Source organism: Lissotriton helveticus, chromosome 8 (genome assembly GCF_964261635.1).
Source record: "Lissotriton helveticus chromosome 8, aLisHel1.1, whole genome shotgun sequence".
Taxonomy (NCBI): domain Eukaryota; kingdom Metazoa; phylum Chordata; class Amphibia; order Caudata; family Salamandridae; genus Lissotriton; species Lissotriton helveticus.
Window position 1 is genome coordinate 352,222,749 of NC_136069.1, and position 21,980 is coordinate 352,244,728.

The following is a 21,980-nucleotide window of genomic DNA, read 5'->3' on the forward strand; positions in this document are numbered from 1 at the left end:
CAAGACAAACAGAATCGGAGGTGGAATCTCTATCATCTTAAAGAATCCATCCAATGCTCCATTACCTCGGAGAGCACCACCAGCAACACGGAACACTTGATCAAACTCCTCATCACCGCCAACTACAGGAAACTTCCTTTCCCACACAGTCATTACAATGACTTGCTTTAGGGGGTGCCTTGTTGGACTAGTGTTGAATTTTAAGTCCAACACCTTCCCTACTTCTGCGTAGACTGGAGTTGGAATAGTGAGCAGCATCCTCATCAACCTTTCTCACCGAAAACATGCCAACCTCAGCAGCACAATTATGGACTTCATTTCCCCCTCATTCTTTAATCTAGTGCCTTTATCCTCTTCAGCGACCACCTGGAGGACCGCACCGATTCCAACACACCTACTGGACCCCATTTTTGCCAGCATCAGCAACATCATAGTAGACAAACCCACACTGATCACCTGGTGATACCACACCCTCATCAACTTCAGCATACCCATCCCACCTCACCACAGACACACCATCACCAAATCTTACCAAAGGGACTAGAACAAGATCTCAGTATCATCCTGGTCTTCTGAACTAATACACCACTGACCTCGACACAACAACCTCCCCGAATCCATCTCCAACTTCAACTTCAATGCCTGGAACACTACCTGCACAGATACCTTGGCTCCTCTCAAAGCCAACAAAGCCACGAGAACCAGACTGCAAACAAGCTGGTGCACGGAAAAGCTCAGGCTCACACTACACCACTGCAAGCAACTTGAACGCAGATGGAGACATAGTCAGAACAACAAATACAAGAGCACCTACAAATATGCCCTCAGATGCTACCATTAGCAAATTAAAGCCATCAAATGCTCCAAGCTCAATGACTGCATCAAAAGCAGTACCAACAGTGCCAATGAAATCTTTTCAATAGTGAAAGACTTTACCTCTCAGACAGCAAGCTCCACCAGCATAACCCCCTCTCAGAACCTCTGCTTCCAGCAGTCCCTATCTTCACTAACAAGATCACCAGCCCTCCTGCCAATGTCTACCAACACTCAGAGTGTCATTGTCCTGGTTAGGCCTCGAAGGAAACATTGTCATTTTACATGAACTTTTGACACACATTTGCATTTGTGACATTGAGTTACTTTCTTGGAAACACCAACCTTGCTTGCACGAGCCAACTTCGCAGGAACACTATTGTATTGCCCTGACACTATGTACAAGGCCTAAACGTACGTTAAGCAAATGTGTTCGTTATTTTAGTCCATATGGTGACACAGCTATCTGTAGCACACAAACAATGCCACCCTGATCACAATCTCAGCCAAAGGCATGGAAGAACAAGTTACTTACCTTCGGTAACGCTTTTTCTGGTAGATACTATATCTGCCTGTGGATTCCTCACCTTGTGAATATCCCCTTGCGTCAGCAACATTCGGAAATTCTTTTTGTAGCTTCGCGCCGACGTGGACTCGGACGTCACAGAGGCACGGCATCGTTCGCGACTCCGCTGACGTCACCGACGCCTACAATAGGCCCACGCCGGCGTGATGACATCAGTTCCGCCCTTTTTTCCGTGCCTTCGAGGCACACGGACGGACCGATGACAGTAGACATATACACAGCATACGCAGTATAGAAATCAAGGTAACACACACAGTGTGAAGCAAATTCAATAAAACATTTGAAATAAACAACTCCTTGACAATAAAATAAATACATTACAGAAACTCTGGTATAGAAGAGTGGACAACGGGGAGGCGGGTGGGTCAGTGAGGAATCCACAGGCAGATATAGTATCTACCAGAAAAAGCGTTACCGAAGGTAAGTAACTTGTTCTTCTGATAGATACATCTGCCGTGTGGATTCCTCACCTTGTGAATAGAGTCCCACAGCAGTCCCCACTCCCGGAGGAGGGTGTCCACTCTGCTATACCAGGAAATCTTGGAGGACAGAGCGCGCGAAGTGACCGTCCCTCCTCACCTCGGTATCCAAGCAGTAGTGCTTCGCGAAAGTGTGGAGGGAAGCCCAAGTCGCCGCTCTGCAAATGTCCTCAACTGGAACACCTCTAGACAAAGCAGAAGTTGCAGACTTTGCCCTAGTTGAATGTGCTCTAATACCCTCAGGAGGGTCCTTACCCGCCAGAAAGTAGCAAATCTTGAAGCACAAGATTATCCATCTGGAAAGTGTGCGCTTGTGCACCGCACTGCCCTTCTTGCAGCCAGCAAAACCCACGAAGAGCTGATCGTCAATACGATAGTCTTTAGTTCTATCAAGATAGAAACTAACAGCCCTCTTTGGGTCCAAGCGATGAAGCCTCTCCTCCTCCTTGGAAGGGTGTGGGGGAGGATAGAAGGTAGGAAGGGTAATGGACTGTCCTAGATGGAAGGGAGTTACCACCTTAGGCAGAAAAGCAGCCCTGGTCCTGAGAACCATTCTTTCAGCATGAATGGATAAGAATGGGGGCTTGAAACTAAGAGCTTGAAGCTCACTCACCCTCCTTGCCGAGGTGATTGCAACCAAGAAGACCGTTTTAAAAGAAAGAAGTCTCAAGGGACACTTGTGCAAGGGTTCGAAGGGAGAACCCATCAAATAGGTCAACACAAGATTCAAATCCCAATGAGGAACAATAAAAGGAGTAGGAGGGAACTTATTTGTGAGGCCCTTCAAAAATCTCAAAACCACAGGAGATTTGAAAAGGGAAGGCTGATCAGGCAAGCAGAGAAATGCCGACAGCGCTGAAAGATAACCCTTCACTGTCGCAACGACAAGACCCTGTTGCGCCAGAGAAAGGGCAAACTGGAGAACATCAGACAAATGGGCTCTCAAAGGGTCTATAGATTTCTCTCCACACCAAGTGACAAATTTTGACCACCTATAAGAATAGGTGGAGTCACGCCTGGCTGACAAGATGACATCCACCACATCAGGCGGGAGAGAAAAAGAACTCAGGTTGCCCCGTTCAATCTCCAGGCATGAAGGTGTAAGGTCTGGAGGTGGGGGTGTAGAACCTGCCCCTCCATCTGAGAGAGGTCTGCCCTGTGAGGGAGACGGAGCGGCGGGTGAGAGGAGAGGTGGAGAAGGTCTGAGTACCACACCCTTCTTGGCCAATCCGGGGCGATCAATATAACTTGGGCCCGGTCTTGGTGAATTTTCCTCAGAACCCGAGGAATCAAAGGTATGGGAGGAAACGCGTAAAGGAGTTGTGAGTTCCAACTCAACTGAAACGCGTCCCCCAAGGCTCCTTGCATCGGATACTGGAGACTGCAGAATGACAGGCAGTGAGCATTCTCGCGAGTGGCGAACAGGTCCACCCGAGGAGTCCCCCACATCTGAAAGATGTCTTGAACCACCTCCGGGTGAAGCCTCTACTCGTGGTCGGCAGAGAACTGCCGACTGAGAATGTCTGCACGAACGTTCTGAACCCCGGCCAGATGATTTGCCATCAGACAAATCTGGTTGTCCTGAACCCAGGACCAGAGACGCAGAGCCTCTCTGCAGAGATACTGCGACCCCACTCCTCCCTGTTTGTTGATGTACCACATCGCGGTCGTGTTGTCCGTCAGGACTTGAATCGACCGACCGCGAAGGGAAGGGAGGAAGGCCTTGAATGCCAGACGTATTGCCCGTAATTCCAGAAGGTTGATATGAAGCAACCTTTCCTCTGGAGACCAAAGACCCTTGACCTCCAGGTCCCCCAGATGAGCACCCCACCCTAGAGTGGATGCATCCGTTATTACCGTGGCCACCGATGGAGGAAGTTGAAAAGGCTTTCCTTGCGACAGATTGCCTTCCACGCTCCACCAAGACAGATCCGCTGCAGTTTCTCTGGAGATCCTCACTGACTCCCTGAGATCTCCGTTGTGCTGATACCACTGCCTGCGGAGGCACCACTGGAGTGCCCTCATGTGCCAGCGTGCATGGTTGACTAATAGAATACAAGAAGCCATCAGACCGAGCAGGCGAAGAACCTTCAGAACTGGAACGACCGCTCCATTGTAGAACAAAGGAATCATTTCCTGTATGTCGTGAATCCTTTGAGTTGGAGGGAATGCGCGACATACAGTTGTGTCCAGTACAGCACCTATGAACAGGTTGCGCTGGGAGGGCACCAGGTGAGACTTGGGTACATTTATCGAAAAACCCAACCTGTGTAACAACTGAGTTGTCTCTTGCAGATGATGGAGCACCTTCTCTGGCGACTCCGCTTTGATCAGCCAGTCGTCCAGATACGGGAACACATGTATCCCCGACCTATTGAGATGTGCTGCCACCACCGCCATCACCTTGGTGAAGACTCGAGGCGCAGTAGTAAGACCAAACGGAAGGACCGCAAACTGGTAATGCTGCGACCCAACCGTAAAACGGAGATACTTTCTGTGCGACTTCAAGATGGGAATATGAAAATACGCATCCTGCAAGTCGATCGACACCATCCAATCTTCTTCCAACAGCGCTTGAAGAACCTGAGCAAGAGTGAGCATCTTGAACTTTTCCTGTTTCAGGTAAAAGTTCAAGATCCTGAGATCCAGAATTGGCCGGAGCCTGCCATCCTTTTTGGGGATCAGGAAGTCCCGGGAGTAGCATCCCTGACCCCTCTCCTGCTCCGGAACCACCTCTATCGCACCTTTTCGAAACAAAGCCAGGACTTCTTCCTGCAGAAGAAGTAGATGGTCCTCCGAACAAAACCCTTGGCAAGGAGGGTAATTGGGAGGGAACTCCTGGAAAGGAAGTGCATACCCATTCTCCACAAGATTGAGAACCCAAAGATCCGATGTAATCAATTCCCAATCCTGTAGAAAATGGGTAAGCCGGCCCCCCACTCGGCCCACATGATCCAGAATGGTGGATCTAGGGCTGCTTTGCTGCTGTGGCTGGGGGCTGGGATGGAGAAGAGGAGGAAGAGGAGGAAACATTACGGCCCGAGCTCGGGCTCTCTGTTTGCCTCTATAAGCTCTGTATAAAGTGTTCTGCTGCTGCTGTGGCTGCTGTTGGGTAGATCTATAGTTTCGAAAAGAAGATCTACCAAATCCTCTTGAGCGTCTTGCAAAAGTGCCCCTGGTTTGAAGGCCCAAAGACTTAGCTGTTGCCCTGCTACCTTTAAAGTGTTCCAACGCAGTGTCTGCCTTCTTCCCAAACAATCCGGATCCGTCAAAAGGAAGATCCATCAGTGCAGCTTGGACATCAGTGGAAAACTCACTAGATTTAAGCCATGTGGCTCTCCTAGTCGCAACAGAAGAACCCATGATCCTTGCCACAGAATCAGTCGTGTCCAATCCACTTTGGATAACCTGTCTTGCTGCAGCTTGAGTATCAGAAATAACTTCTTGAAAGTCTTTCCTATTCTCTTCAGGCATCTTGGGCACCAATTGCTTCACAGTGTCCATAAGAGCATGGATATAACGTCCCATTAAGCAGGTTGCATTTGTGGATTTTAAAGCCATACTGGCAGATGAAAAGACCTTCTTAGCAGCCTGATCCTGCTTTCTAGACTCCTTTTCCGCTGGAACCTGCGGAAACGCACCAGTAGACCTCTTGGAACAGGCAGCCTGCACTACCAAACTCTCCGGTAGAGGATGAGATGTTAAAAACTCTGGGTCCTCAGGAGCTGCTCTATACCTTCTAGCCACAGCTCTAGATACAGCAGGAGCAGATACAGGATTTTTCCAAATTTCTAAAATTGGCTCCTTTAAGGAATCATTAAAAGGTAGTAAAGGTTCAATCACTGAAGGAGAGTGAAGGAACTCTGTAAGCAGATTAGATTTAAACTCTGAAGATGGTAGAGAAATGTTCAATATATTTGCAGCTTTCTTTATCACCACATGATAAGGTGCCACATCTTTTGAGGGTTCATTAGAAACCGAAACAAGGTCCCATTCAGGTGACAGTTCAAGGCCACTAGCTACAGATAGGTCCTCAAAAGGGTCCTCAGAATCATGAAGCTCGCCTTCCTCAAGATTTTCTTCCCTATATCTCTCCTCATCCATCCATCTTTGGGCTTCACGCCTAGATCTCATCTTCACATTCAAAGCCGTCGGATCCGCAATCGACTCCGACGGAGCCGGAGCCGGCGTCGAACCCGACGTCGGACGAGGAAGAGATTCACGACGTCGCTCAGGGTTCGGCATCATAGTTGATGGAACTGGAGTCGAAGGAATCGGAGTCATCGATCTCGGCGTCGATGGCTTCGGTGACGAAGGCCTCGCCGGAGTCGGATAATGCCAATGCGGCGCCGGAGCCGGCATAAAAGGCATAAAGGGCGCAGGTGCATAGGAATGAGGAACACCCAAACCATATGCCATAGGACCCATAAGACCAGTAGGAGCCCCAGAGGGATACATAGCCCTTGAATAAATTCCGAACATCGCATTCAGGAATTGCGAAGGGTCTTGACCTGGAGCCGGGAAGGCTGGGTATGAACCCCCTGGTTGTTCTTGAGGACGTGGAGTCGAAACGACGTCGACCTCTTCTTCAGGTTGGTGTACCAGAGTCGTACTACCTTCTGGCATCCGATCTCCACCCTCACCAACCTCCTCCTCCTCACCTTCATCCTCCCGACCTGAAGGATGTGATGGGTCCGGAGATGGAGCACACTTCCGCTTCGGTGAACTCGGAGAGTCCGCATGCGATGCCTCAACCTCGACATCGTGATCCTCCGAAGCCGACGAAACCACCTTCTCAACCAGTTTCACTTGTGACTTCGGCTTGGAACCCGACTCCTTCCTCGACCGATGTCGGGATTCATGGGTTCTCTTCTTATGCTTCTTTCTAGAAGACCTCGAAGCATGCGCCGATGACTAATCCGATCGCGACCTCGATCGAGATCTTGACTTCGAACGACGAGTTCGCGATCTTGATTTTTTTCTTTTCTTTTCCTCCTTTAATCTTAGCAACCAGAAGTTTCGCTTCTCTCTCTCGGAGGGCCTTTGGTGTCATCTTCTTGCAAGATTGGCAGTCCTCGACGTCGTGGTCGGAGCTCAGACACCACAAACAGCATTCATGCGGATCTGTAATGGACATTATTCTGTTACATTCTCCGCAAGCTTTAAATCGAGTCTTCTTCGAAGTCATGATGAAAACGAGAAGACAAAGAAACTAGAACTTTAGATAGTAACAAAGTTACAGTAAAAGCTACAGACGATCCCAGAAAACCGTTAGCGTCGACGACGCGGAAAAAAGGGAACTGATGTCATCACGCCGGCGTGGTATTGTAGGCATCGGTGACGTCAGCGGAGTCGCGAGCGATGCCGTGCCTCTGTGACGTCCGAGTCCACGTCGGCGCGAAGCTACAAAAAGAATTTCCGAATGTTGCTGACGCAAGGGGATATTCACAAGGTGAGGAATCCACACGACAGATGTATCTATCAGAAGCCTTTTTCTATAAATAAACATCTGTTTTTGGTTCAAGTCTCAGTGAGGGTTGTCAAGCTATTAACTATGACGGGTCCTACATTTTTACCCACCAGGTAATGAGGTTAGATCATACAGTAAGGGGATTCTTGGCAGCACATACACATACACATACACCCTGGATACGCAGGTTAGGGTACTCATATTAGGAGTACGCCGGATTGTTATATTATTTTATATGCTTGCATATATACTTTGTTTCAGTAAAATATTGGAATTTTTTGTATTGTTCACTGTCCTGATACTTGTTATAACTTTTATCTACTTCTGTCTATTGATCCTTGTAGCACATGTATACTATAGAATAATCACACTGGTTCAATAAACATTGAAACCGTCCCTTTGTGTACATTTCTCGGAGCAAAAGAGTGTATGAGGGAAAGGTTCTAGGACTGTCACCATGGTTCCTGAGGCAACAGGGTTGTCATGCTCAGTGGTTGCCAGAGTTGTTCGCTCCCTGTCCAGGTTGGAGGGGGGGGGGGACGAATATACTGGCACTGTGAGCTAGCTGGTCTACGGGACAACATATACTGCGGTGCATGGAATCAGTCTGGCGCTTTCCCAATGTTTATTTCATCCACAAACACGCAGTTCCTACTGAATAGTTGAAACTACACGACAAGAGTACCGCCCTGACCACCATCACCACTCAAGAAACCACGACTATGCATTCCATATACATTGAAGCACCCACAGACCCCTGCTCTCACCACGTCTTCATCAAAGGACTGGATATTTTCCATCCACTTCCTTGTCCCTCCCAAATTTAGTAATAAAACATAGGCAAATAGGTGCAGAGATCTCCAAGGTTTGGAGAGGGAGATCTCTACGCAGAAGAGACAGGAGATACAGAGACGTCCTAGTGTAGTTATGCGAATAGAATTTTGTAGTAAGTGAGAAGTACTATTGTAGTTCTAGTATATGGAGATTCTTAATAGGCCTCAATATATCCTGAGCAATAGAAGAAAGGAATTCCACATTCCTGGGTGACAAAGTATGCTGAAGACACAGGGCAGCCGCCACTGCATCAGGAATTGGAGGGCTTCTGAGAATTTTTGGGGATTCACATCACCTGAAGGAAAACAAGTTATCTTCTGTGTGGATGTGTGCAAGAATGAACTGTGAACTGCAGTTGAAACAGGGGTTTAGGTGGGAAATGAATAGATTTCAATACCTGGGCATACACGTTTTACATGAAAGAAGCAACACAAGCACAAAGTGGTCAGGCTTCTAATTGGAATTGAGTAGTTCTGTAGGATTCTGGAACACTGCCACTTTCTATTATGGGACGTGTGTCCCTACCCCCCTACCTACATGTTTAGACCTAATGCAAACTCAATGAGTGCATCATCTTAAAAGCTGTTTGAAAAATTGGACAGTTTGTTGGGTTTTCCTGGTCTGGTAGAGCAAACGTTGTATGGTTAAGTTGGAAACCGTGAAAATGAAAGGGTGGCCTGGGGCTGCTGGACTTAGTGGTTTAGTATAAACTGGCCTCACAACTCCAGCACGCCATAGAATGGACAGATAACAAGGAGTACTAGGACAACAAACTGCTGCAGCATACACATGACAGAGTCCCTCTAAAATAGTTCCTCTGCAGGACCAGTGGCATTACAAAAATTGCAGATCTCCACCTTCCCCAGAAGCCAGGCCCCCTGAGGGAAGGAGGTCCTTTGTAAAGGCCAAGATTACATGGGTTCATAGAGGAGACACAGACTAATGTTATATGCATAAAGATATGTGCTCTGCGAAGAACACTGAGCTGCATGGTTAGCTAAAGTTACAGAGAGTCAAGTGCGACAGGCACAACTCAGCTAAGAATGAGAGAGACACAAGATAAGCTCTAAGCAGCATTGGGTAACTGTTGATATGTACTGCTCTGTGCAAATTGTAAATTGTCACACATCTTTGCTTTGTATGTTAATTGCCACTGAGGCTGAGGAATGATTTTGACTAAATCCTCATAAACCTGGAGCTCAAGGAGCGGGGTTTAGACAAGCCCGTGGGCTGCATCCTTTTGGTTATCGCAGGCGCTTCTGCAGGACACGTCTGCCAAGAAGCTTCCCTTCTTGTGGTAATGGGGGCTTGCCTGCCGGAAGCACTTGCATGATAACATACCTTCAGCACCCATCAAGAGAGGCGGGGTCCTCGGAAGTGTGCATGATTGTCTGAGCATCAGGAAGGATTTTGCAATACAAAATGATTATGCCATGATGGAGCGTGACTTCCTGCTCATCCACCCAATCCATGATGGATGCCATACTATAGGCTATGGTGAAGCATTCCCTAAACAATATGGAAGAAGTACTTCCTTTGTTCCTAGTTCCATTTTCTGGTCATATTTCACTACAAAAGCCAGCAGATATTACAGTGCTGTATGTTACAATGCTGGTCTGGTTCTTGTCCCTTAGATCACTGTTCTTTTCTCTTGTTAAGGTCCTGTGCTATTTCTGTTGGCAAGTTTCTGGAGTTTTTTTCTGCCACTGCCATTTTTCCCTCCTGGCAGTTTCCTTAGAGGGAACATTCCAGCTTCGTGTTTTCTCCAACATCTGACAAGTTGGCTTCCGGAGACGATCATCCTGTCTTCAAGCCAGGATCCTTCATGCCCAAACGACTATTTAAGTGCCCTGCCCGTGAAAGAAACAACAGATAGCTATAAAGGAGAGATTGTGACAAAAAATAAGAAAATCTCACCTTCCACGGCCTCCGGATACCTTTGAAGAAATCTGGCATCCACATTGGAAGGACAACAGCTTCTCTTAGTAACTTCTTGGCTTCTTCTAGGTCTGCTATGTCTTCCCTGAGAAAAAAACACAGGAATAACCAAACTAATCTAATCAACTGTTTTTTGTTAGCAATTTATAACACAATTGATAAATACGAGGGTTGTTGAAACATTTTTCGTTCATGCATGCTGTGTTTGCTGAACTACATATTAATGCCATACTGGGTAACCGTCATTCCAGTCCGACTCTGAGATGGCATGGCAATTACTAGGGCATGAAGTGTTTTGTAATCAGGAAGAAGTGCTTTGTAATGACGACTCAAAGAGGAGACAGTCAGGCTTCAGTGAAGATCAACAGGTATGATTATTAGTGGTCAAGATACATTCATTCACCAGGAGAGTTAAACCACCATTACCCAAGCTCAACAGAACATTCAGCCCACGAGACCACTCAACCTAACATTCCACAGGGTCATCAGACTGCAAGATGATTGACCAATAAAGGATGGTGTTGTGGACCAGTATGGTAGAGGCTGCTGTATTCAGTAAGACATGCAGATTAGGAGAGCAGAAGAAGAACAAGAGGACACACATTACCGGTGAGTAGGCACTATTAAAGAGCAGTGGTTGCTAATCTCATTGCCTCTTCCTAGCTTGTGACGTCATCAGCCACAAATTGTGAAAGTAGGTTTGTCTCATGACACTGGGTAATATCATGAACATCCAGCTTGGAGGTATTCTTAGAGGAGCTTTCGTACCAAATTGAGAAGCTGCCGCACAGCATGGGAAGACACGCTTTGTGCATTATGGAGGAAGTGCAGTGTGCTAGATTGCACAAAGGAGGAGATACCATGCACTTGTGATGGTATGCTGTGCTCCACAAATGGGCTTATGGACAATGCCGAGTAACTACAAATAACAAGGGAGGCATTGAAGTGTGCAAAAGAATTATGGCACACACCACTGAAGAGTTGCTGTACTCCAGGAAGGAAGTTCTCTGAACATGTGGTCTAGCAAAACAAATTGGTATTTGGACATAGTACGTAAGCATGAAAAGCTAGTACACAAAACTAGTTCCCTCTGACACAATTCAAGAGGGAGAGTGTCTATCTGAACCTTTTATTAAGAGACTTGTAAAACAAATATTCAGCAAGAAGGGAAAAAGGTATGATATGGTCGGATGTATGACGTTATAACGCATACTATTACTCCGCAGACCATTACAACGCGACTTTTACTCCGCATACCGTTACAACGCATAGCGCCTTGGGGCGCTGGATAGTGGTAAGTATCATTTTCTATTCCAACACCAGTCCCCGTGGACACTAGGGAAGGTGTTGGATAGAAAATTAAACTTATTCCCTATCCTACAGCGCCCCCCAGCGCAATGCGTTGTAACGGTATGCGGAGTAAAAGTCGCGTTGTAATGGTAGTGCGGAGTAAAAAATGCGTTGTAACAGGTGTATACCGATATGGTCATATCACTCATAGGAGTGACTCCATGGAAATGCATGATGACATTTGTTGACCATTTCTCTCACTCTAAGGTCTGTGCCAGTGGTAGATGTTTGATGTTACTGTAATGAGAAGTGATTCAGGAGATTTGTATGCATACTGTTACAGACAAGGGTTAGGTCTTACAGCACTTTAAACCAAAGTTGTGTGATAGGGGTCTCTTAACTTTTGCCCTTCTGATGTACGCTTGCTGCTGTATATTTGTTTTACAAGTCTCTAAATAAAAGGAGCAGATAAACACCGTCCCTCTTGAATTCTAGCTGACAAAATACAAATTTCAAACAGTTGTTACTGCCACATCCACAGAAGCCAGCCAGGCCGAACCTCTAGCTGAGATAGAAGTCTGACCACAAGGCTGCAGCATTCTCTGTCCTTCCCACGACTATAATGAGTTTCTTCTGTTAACCTTGCCACATACGCTTACCCAAAGGTCCTGATACTCAATCAGGCTAGCTTCAGGTAACTTTAATAAAACTATTCAATTTCCTTGAACTGTACCTGTTGCACCTTGAAAGTAGGTTGTAACGCTATATATATATATATATATATATATATATATATATATATATATATATATATATATATATAAACTGTTTTGCCGGCTGTAAAAGCAGCGTGTGCAGGAGAGATACGGAGTTCACGATATATATATATATATATATATATATATAAAGAGAGAACAACTTGTTACTTCTATAACATATTACAGTCATTATGCTCAGTCCAAACTCCAGCCAATCAGGCATCAGCACCATATTAGAATGTTCTCCTCAGAGGCTCAGGCCCTCAGATTTTCGTAGCACAAGAGTGACATAGAGCCAAGTAGTAGTCGAGAGCCTCTGAGGGGAGATGGGTGGGTTCGCATGTGAATCTATGAAAGACACCAATACTGGAGAACCACAGTTTACAGGTAAGTAACTTTTGTTCTTCTCCAGTATTGGGGTGTCTTTCATAGATTCACAGACTTGAATAAGAGTAGTGAGCAGTGGCATCAGAACAATACAAGGTACATAAAAATCAATATGATAACAATACCCAGTACGAAGAGACTAAAGGTATATACATATGTGTGTATATATATATATATATATATATATATATATATATATATATATATATATATATATATATATATGTATATATATATATATATATATATATATATATATTTATAAAACAACAAGTACCTTGTATACAGGAGGAGGGAAGCAACAGAGGCTCATCTTATTAAAAAAGATTACGAATGACTGCTTTCCCCACAGCGGATTCAGTGTCGTCAGCAGCATCCAGACTGTAATCTCTTGTAAAGGTGTGCCTGCTGGACCATGTTGCAGCTCTGCAGATGTGTTGAAGAGGCACACCAGCAAATAGCGCAGTGGAAGAGGAAACCTTTCTGGTAGAATGCGCTCGAACAGTTCTAGTAAGTGGTTTACCAGCTTGTTGATGACAAAAAGCAATTGCGGTAGATATCCAGTGTGCAATTGTTTACTAGGTGACTGGATGTCCCTTTCGCATCCTTCCGTAGGCCACAAAAAGTTGGTCAGTCTTGCATATAGTAGCTGTCCTTTGAAGGTAAACACCTTTTGATATCTAAGGAATGAAGTGTTCTCTCCGCTGGTGTTTGAGGATTAGGAAAAAACGCTTTTTAAAACGACTGGTTCATTGAGGTGAAATCCGCTGGCACTTTGGGGATAAAGGCCGGACTGGTGCGGAGCAAGATAGAGTCTTTGGTAAATTGAAGAAAAGGCGGTTTAGTAGTAAACGCCTGTATGTCACTGACTTGACGTGAGGAAGGGAGAGCCAAAAGTAGAGAAGTCTTCCAAGTAATGAATTTGAGATCGACTTTATGGATTGGCTCAAAAGGGGGTTTCATGAGCTGTGTCAACACAATGTTCAAATACCAAGGAGGAGGCGGTCGACGAATTGGTGGAAACATTCGAAAAAGACCCTTGAAGAATTGTTGAATTACTCTAGAAGAGTAAAGAGAGTTTGAGCCATTTTGACAAAACCTTGAGATTGCTGCTAGAAAAACTTTTAGGGTAGAATACGAGAGGCCTGATTTGCCGGGTGCAAAAAGAAAGGCAAGAGTTGCTCCGGCGTGGAATGAATAGGATGTACTTGAGCTTCATTACACCATAGACAGAAACTTTTCGTTATGTTATGTTACGCCCTTTTGTATAGCGCTCGAATCACCGGGGGCATCTCGGCGCTTTACTCAGAATACTCCGGATAGGAGGGCAGCGCAGGGGGAAAAAAGGGAGCCTAGTACAGGAAGGCCTTTAGCATTTTCCTAAAATTTAAATAGGAGGGTATATCTCGTAAGTAGGCTGGAAGACTATTCCAGTACTTGGGAGCCAAGAAGGAAAAGGCCCGGCCCCCAGATCTGTGGAGCCTAATGCGGGGCACCTGGAGGAGCTGGAGTGTACTAGATCTCAAGGAACGACTAAGGGTATACTTTTTTAGTTTCCTTTGGAGATACAGGGGGCCCTGTCCCTGGAGAGCACAATAAGTCAGGCAGCAAATTTTAAAAAAGGCTCTGTTTAATCGGAAGCCAGTGCAGCTTTCTTAGTAAGGGACGTGATGATGATCCTGACGGCATATTCAGGACCAACCTGGCCGCCGAGTTCTGAACTACCTGAATTTTTTTCAATGAAGTGATTCCAACCTCTGTCAGTAAGGCATTCCCATAGTCCATACGGCTAAGGACTAAGGCTTGGGTCAGGGTTTTGTGGTGTTCCGTCGGGACAAAAGGTAGAATTTTCCTCAGTAGCCTAAGCCTGTGGTAACAGGATCCAGAGACTGAGGCTACATGGTCTTGCATAGATAGAGTGTGGTTTAGTTTAATGCCCAAGTTGTTCACACACTGTTTGGGTGTTGGTGACAGGCCTAGTTGTCGTGGCCACCAGTCCTCCGACCATACTGCTGCGGCTTTCCCTAGAAGCATGACTTCCGTTTTGCCCGGGTTTAACAGGAGACGGTTGTCGGTCATCCAGTTAGATATTGCTGTAATTCCTGAGACAAAACGGAGTCTATCTGCTTCCAGGTTCTAACCGATGTTAAATAGCAGCTGGGTGTCATCCGCATACGAAATGACTTCGAACCCCAGAGCTTCCACTACCCTCGCCAAAGGGGCCATATAGATATTAAACAAGGTGGGGCTAAGGCAGGAGCCCTGGGGAACGCCTTTATCTAAGGATGTTTTTTCTGCTTGGTGGGGGCCCATGATGACCGTTTGAGAGCGGTCAGTCAAAAAATGTTGGAGCCATTTGAGAGCTAGACCACCAATGCCGAAGGAGCTTTTCCATTTGAGTTTGTATGTTTTCACAGTTGAAGCTGCTCTAGCCTTAGCCAGGACCTCCCTACAATCTAAAGGAATTTCCAAATTTCCAAATTCATAGTGCTCAGGTTCCAAGCCGCTAAACGCAGAGATGCTGGGTCGGGATGACAAATTTGGCCCTGATCCATGGTTAGAAGATTGAGAAGTGGGCGAAGAATGATCGTGTCGCACTGTGGCAGGAGTTCCATAAACCAGACTTGTCGAGGCCACCTGGGAGCTATTAGAATAATGTGACAGGGTACCTTCCTCATTTTTCGAAGAACTCTGGGGACTAGCGGTATCGGTGAAAAAGTTTAGGCATATATTTTTGACCAGTTCATCAAAAAGGCATTGGCGCATAACTCTGGTTGGGGAAGCCAACTTGCTTAGAACAGGCATTTGCAGTTCAGAAGTGTTTTGCGTAAAAATCCAGTTTTGGGGAGCCCCATAATCGAAAAATGTGATCTAGTGTGGGTTAACGTAATTCCCACTCGTGATTGGTCGTGGATGACCTGCTCAGGGAATCCGCAAGATTCTTTGACGCTCCCGGAACATGCACTGCTGTGAGGGCGATCTGGTGTTGAATCGCCCAATCCCAGATTTGCTTAGCCTGAAGGGATAGCAGGATGGACCTTGTGCCCCCTTGTTTGTTTATGTAGTGCATGTACGTTGTGTTGTCCGTTCGGACTAACACTCCGGCTCCTTGTATGATGTTGCAGAAAGCTTTCAGAGCCAGAAAAATAGCCACTAACTCCAGCAGGTTGATGTGCCATGTCTTTTGATGAATGTTCCACTTTCCTTTTACTGTAAAACCCTGAAGATGTGCACCCCAACCTTCGAGAGATGCGTCTGTTGTGAGAGTGAAACTTGAAAGTGTCCACCAGGAATGGACGACCTGAAGAGACGTTTTCCTCGAGAGTCCACCAGAGTAGAGCTGTTTTCATCCGAGATATGACTTCGACCAGATCGTTGAAGCATCCCGAGACTTGAGCCAATTGCTTGTCAAATTCATCCTGAATGGGTCTCATTTTTAGGCGGCAGTGAGGGACTAGAGGAATGCAGGAAGACAACATCCCAAAGAAAGATTTCAACTGTCGGACAGAAGCGGACTTTTTTAAATGGAGGGAGGCCGCTAGATTGCAAAGCCGTAGACGTCTTTAGTGTGACACAAACGTTTTTGCTAGCTTTGTGTCTAGGATGGCTCCCAAGAACAGTGTTTTGAGCAGAGAGAAAATTAGACTTGTCCATGTTGAATGTAAGCGATACAAAAGGGGGATGATGGACGGAGCGTTAGAGCAAATCAAACACTCACCCCCAGTCAACTGATCTGGGTTTAATCCATCACCATTCTTTAGCCCACTCAGCCACCCCATTTCAGACATGGCTATATGCAAATCAGTCTGACCCTGTGCCTCATGGGAACAGTCCAGCCCGAACTGCCAAGCCATGTCTTCCATGGACCGGAAACAAGTATCCTGGGACCGGTTTCGGATTCATAATCCTCATCAGCCAGGCTATCTTGAATCCAGTGGCCAAGTGAGCAAGGGACTCACGTCTGAGCATACCCTGCCACACTTAGGGCGAACAAAGCGATACAAAAGGGGATGATGGACGGAGCGTTAGAGCAAATCAAACACTCACCCCCAGTCAACTGATCTGGGTTTAATCCATCACCATTCTTTAGCCCACTCAGCCACCCCATTTCAGACATGGCTATATGCAATTCAGTCCATGGAAGACATGGCTTGGCAGTTCGGGCTGGACTGTTCCCAGGAGGCACAGGGTCAGACTGATTTGCATATAGCCATGTCTGAAATGGGGTGGCTGAGTGGGCTAAAGAATGGTGATGGATTAAACCCAGATCAGTTGACTGGGGGTGAGTGTTTGATTTGCTCAAACGCTCCGTCCATCATCCCCTTTTGTATCGCTTTGTTCGCCCTAAGTGTGGCAGGGTATGCTCAGACGTGAGTCCCTTGCTCACTTGGCCACTGGATTCAAGATAGCCTGGCTGATGAGGATTATGAATCCGAAACCGGTGCCAGGATGCTTGTTTCCGGTCCATGGAAGACATGGCTTGGCAGTTCGGGACGGACTGTTCCCAGGAGGCACAGGGTCAGACTGATTTGCATATAGCCATGTCTGAAATGGGGTGGCTGAGTGGGCTAAAGAATGGTGATGGATTAAACCCAGATCAGTTGACTGGGTGTGAGTGTTTGATTTGCTCAAACGCTCCGTCCATCATCCCCTTTTGTATCGCCATGTTGAATGTAAGGCCCAGGGACAGGAAGAGGGACCTGCAAATTAAAGTGTGTTTGGGTGCCTGTTCGAACGACCGTGCCTTCAGCAGGCAGTCGTCTAGGTATGGAAAGATGTGTACTCCTTGTAGGCGGAGATAAGCTGCCACCGGAGCGAGGACTTTAGTAAACACTCAGGGCACGGAACGAAGGCCGAATGGAAGGACTTTGAATTGGAAATCTTTCCCCGCCACTCTGAATCTGAAAAAATTCCTGTGTCTCTGCAGAATGGGAAGATGAAAATAAGCATCTTGGTGATCCATAGTTGTCATATACTCCCCTTGGGATAGTAAAGGAAGTACCTACTGCAGGGACAGTATGCGAAATGTTTGTTTTTTGATGTATTTGTTCAGGGCACGCAGGTCCAGAATAGGGCGCCATTCTCCCGACTTTTTCTATATAAGGAAGAACCTCGAATCGAATCCCCTGCCCCTTTGTAGTTTTGGTACCACTTCGATCGTTCCTTTTCTTAATAAGATTGTGAGTTGATTTAAAAGTTCCTTCAGGTGGGCAGGAGGCGGGCCTTTTGGTGGAGAATTGGGAGGAATATTTAACAAACTCCCAGTGGTGGCTGGTGGAATTTTAAAGTGGTGAGGCGTAAAACCAGTAAATACATTTTGGTGCGCGAGTGAGCCAAAATTTTATCAGGGGAGGTTCTACCCTGAGAAAATGTTAAAAATATAATAGGTGTATAAAGATGCACATTTCAGCTCGGTTTCTCTGATAACTGACCCAAAAATACAGTTCTTATAGGCATTTATTAAGGAAAATGCATAAAATATTCCATAAACAAAAGATGTCCGTACTCGACCCTAAGGTATTGGAGCACTTTACATGAACACCAAGTACATTACACAAGGCCATGTTCCGTTTTTTTTAGACACAGGTAGATGAAGTGGTTTTATTTTCCCAGAATCACAGGATGTTGAGCCGATGCAGAGACTCTAACCTGGTACCTCCAAGTTCTGAATCTGTCAAGCTCTGGCCTTAATGCCACCTAGTCAAGTACATTGTAATGATATATTTTTTTTAAGATAAACGTATATATATATATATATATATATATATATATATATATATATATATATATATATATATATATATATATATATATTGCTGAGTGACATTTTTTTAGATAAACCTTTTCCAGTTTAAACAGTCTGTTTTATATAAGGTTTCATTAATGTGGCCTTATTAATTAAAACACTTGTGTTGTGATTTCTTTTGCAGTTTCAAAAAATGACACGAAGCATGACAGCTGTTACTTCTGCTGAAATTGGGATGCTTAAATAGGCACATTATTCAATTCCTTAGACTAATTTAAATGTTGTTACACTTGTACTTACGTGTGAAAATCAGTGTGTTAACCAAAAAAGTGTCAGATAAATTGCACATATCTCAGGAGCAAAGACAGAAGCTGTTTCTGGGTAAAGTTGTTAGTCATCCGGTGAGGTCCACAAAAATAAAAATATAAATTGAGTGACCTTTGTAGCACTTTTGTGAAAGGAACCAAACTCATTTGTCTTTCTTTAAACTCGCTTAAGTAGATTGATAATTACACATACTGCTTCCCGTAGGTTGGGTTGGTGAACCGTTATTCACTTACAAGAACTGATTAGAATCACAGGATGAGGCAAAGGCTGCAGGCAAAACTTAGACTCGCCATGAGAAATGAGACTAAATCTGCAGAAGCCCTCCGACACGGTACAAACAGCACTGTTACCAGAGACAAGCAAACTTTACTAAATGTCTACATAATCAGTCAATTCAACCCGGATTGTAATAGAGTGAGCACGATTTTGAGAACACTTGTAAGTGCGAGTGCACACTGGGAGGGATTAAAGAGAAGGCGAGACTTAACATGTGTGTAGTGAATATGCGTGTGGGTGATCCGTATATGCGTCATACACGAGTGTAGCCTTTGAAAACATAAAGAGCCAGGTCACATTTTTTACATTTGTAATAATTATAAGTGAAAATCGCTTGCTAGTTAATTGTAACAAATGCAAATGTATCCGGCAATACCTTTCTTCCTAAACTCACGGCACACCGCCGCTCGTGATCAGAACTAAAGGCATTACCCGCCTTTTTCATTGATACGAGCACCTTACCCTTCAGTCCATTACTTTTGGTGCGGACACGCTATTATTGATTTAACCCGACCAGGACCGGGTTGGAAGTATCACCGGTCCCCCGATACAACGATATATCACACCCTAACAGCCCTGAAGAGTCATTGGGTTAACGCCCTTATTGACGAAACACGTGTCGGCTGGTTTTCTTTCTCGTTGGTGTCTCCTGGACAGGAGGACCAATCATACACCTATTAAAAACTAAGATAGAAAGAACATCGTGTGTGACCTTATCCTTGGACGCCTTACCTTGATCACTTTTACCCTTACAATTGTTGTGTGCGCTTGACTGGCTGTTACACTTTACATAAGGGTTAGTTCCTACACCCTTTGGTTTCAGAGTTTTTAGGGTTCTCTCTGTACAAGCAGCACCAACCAAAACTACCTTTTGTGTGATTACTCAACCACTACATGTTGTGCGCCATTCTATTCTGAACACGAATAACCCTTCGCTAAACTGTTAAATAAACTGTGGGTGTTTCTGTTTATATGAGCGCCGAAGTCAAATTATTGAAAAGGGATGTCAAGTACAATTCCGAAAGTCTCCTAAAGCTGTAAAATGTTTCTAGAATTTACTACTTTTGCGTTTGGAAAAGCATTTAATTTTCCCGAGCACTTCTTCAAATCTTCTCACCATAGTTTTTAATTCAGTAAATGATCAAATTAGCTTTCTGTAACAACTTACAGGCTAGAAAAGGTGAGGCCTCTGTCCCCTGCTTACCTGATCATACTCAGGCTCTCCGTGAGGCTGTCTAGTCTGGAACAGATAATTAGCAGCACGCGCGCACAACGCTACACTGCTGCGAATCAGGAGAGGAGGCAGCGGGTAATCCCACCCTTGCTGAAAATAGTCACAGGGTAGGGTGGGTTCAGTAATACTTGCAGACCCCACCCACCCTGTGACTCCTTGGAATAGGTTCTGCAGCCTGAAAAGTGATTGACATGTAGGCTCAGGAAATATAGGGCTGATGCCTTACACGCCCGGTGCTGCTTGAAAATATGACGCTCCTCCGCGTCATTAGTGGGTGCTCTCTTGAGACCCCCGAAAATTGCAGGTCAGGGCTGGCACTAGGTCCGCCCTGGCCTACTTACATTTAAATAATGTGCATTTTTCATTCCCGATAGTGCTTGGCTTCTTGACTCTCGTGTCAGTCAGGACGAGACTGAGGCAGGCAGCCTGTCATTGAGGCAGCACTCGGCACAGGCCTTATTCCTTAACCGTAAACCTTGGAATTTTTTTTTATATTAGGAGGTGTTACGTGGATTTCTCTTAGGGATTACAATCTAAATAACATAGAAATCTAGGTGGGCGGAGCCCCGACGCCCTACACGAACAGCCGCCCCTGCAAACTCCAATGCGTGCCCTCTACGCACAATATCCAGAACCCATTGATCGGTAGTTATCAGTTACCATTTGGAATAGAAGTGGGAGATTCGACCTCCAACCTTTGAAAAAGCGGGAGGAGTCAGTGATGGCGAATGGTGAAAGTCATTGTTTCTTGGAGGAATCCTTTCCTCTGTAAGAGGATTTTCCTCTGTATTGTCTGTGGGAAGAATAATGCTGTTGTCTGTACGACTGCTGACCCTGGGAGGAGTAACGTTGTTGCCCTTGTCGATATTGATTTCAATTTCCCCGAAAGGAAGATGTGGAGCCACGACCTCTTGCACCTCAAAAGGGCTGCTTTTTAAACTGGAGAGTTCCGAGAGCACGAGCAGTGTTGGTGTCCTTTTTAATTGTTTGAAGGGCGTCGTCGATATGTTGGCCAAACAATGATTCACTGTCGTAAGGCATGTCCAGTATTTTTGCCTGTACCTCCTGTTGGAAGGACGTGGCCTTCAACCAGCCCTGTCGTCTGAGGACCGCTGCACCAGCCAAAGACGGAAACCAGTAGAAGACATATCAACAGCACAATCAATAATTTCCAAGGAAATCCTTTCCCCTTCTTGAAGAATTTTTAACACCTCTGCTTTAGATGCCTCTGGTATTAAATCTACAAGGGATGATATGTCTGCCCACATTTGTCAATCGTAACGGCCAAGGATAGCCAAAGAATTTGCTGCTTGAACTGTAGTTGCCGCCATAGTGGATTTTTTTTGCCTATAGCGTCAAGACGTCTACCCTCTCGGTCCGGCGGTGCTGATAATGGAGACAATGGATTTCTGGACCCGACGTTGTGCTGCCTGAGTAATAATGGAATCAGGCTTTCGTTGTGCAATGAGACAAGCAGGTGAATTTGCGGGGGATTTGTATTTCTTATCCAGCCGTGGTAGAACAGCTGGAATTGAATTAGGGTTTTGCATGAGCTTGAGGCCTTCTTGCCAAATAAAATCAATGATGGGAATAGAACGAACTTGCTTCTGAGGCTGATCCTTAAAATCAAAGAAGAAACAATCTTCCTCTCTGGTGACCACAGGAAGGTAGAATCTTTTTGCCGCCCTTTCCATGAGTAAATGAAAACCACCTATGTCAACTGGTGGAGAATCCATAGGAGCTGGAGTAGTGGGAGACGGTGTTTGAATTTGATTGTTGTCCCATTCAGAAAGAAGGGATCTGTGATCTAGCTCACCCTCTTCCTTGTCACCATCATCATCA

General features: G+C 45.6%; 1 protein-coding gene across 1 annotated transcript in view; it reads right to left on the minus strand.

Annotated features, from left to right (window-relative positions):
- Window positions 1-21,980, minus strand: part of KATNAL1 (katanin catalytic subunit A1 like 1) — a 314,538-nt gene that overhangs the window by 148,978 nt on the left and 143,580 nt on the right. The window contains exon 6 of the mRNA XM_078657135.1: window positions 10,100-10,205. Within this exon, the coding sequence (XP_078513261.1) occupies window positions 10,100-10,205 (106 nt within the window). The remainder of the gene's footprint in view (window positions 1-10,099; window positions 10,206-21,980) is intronic.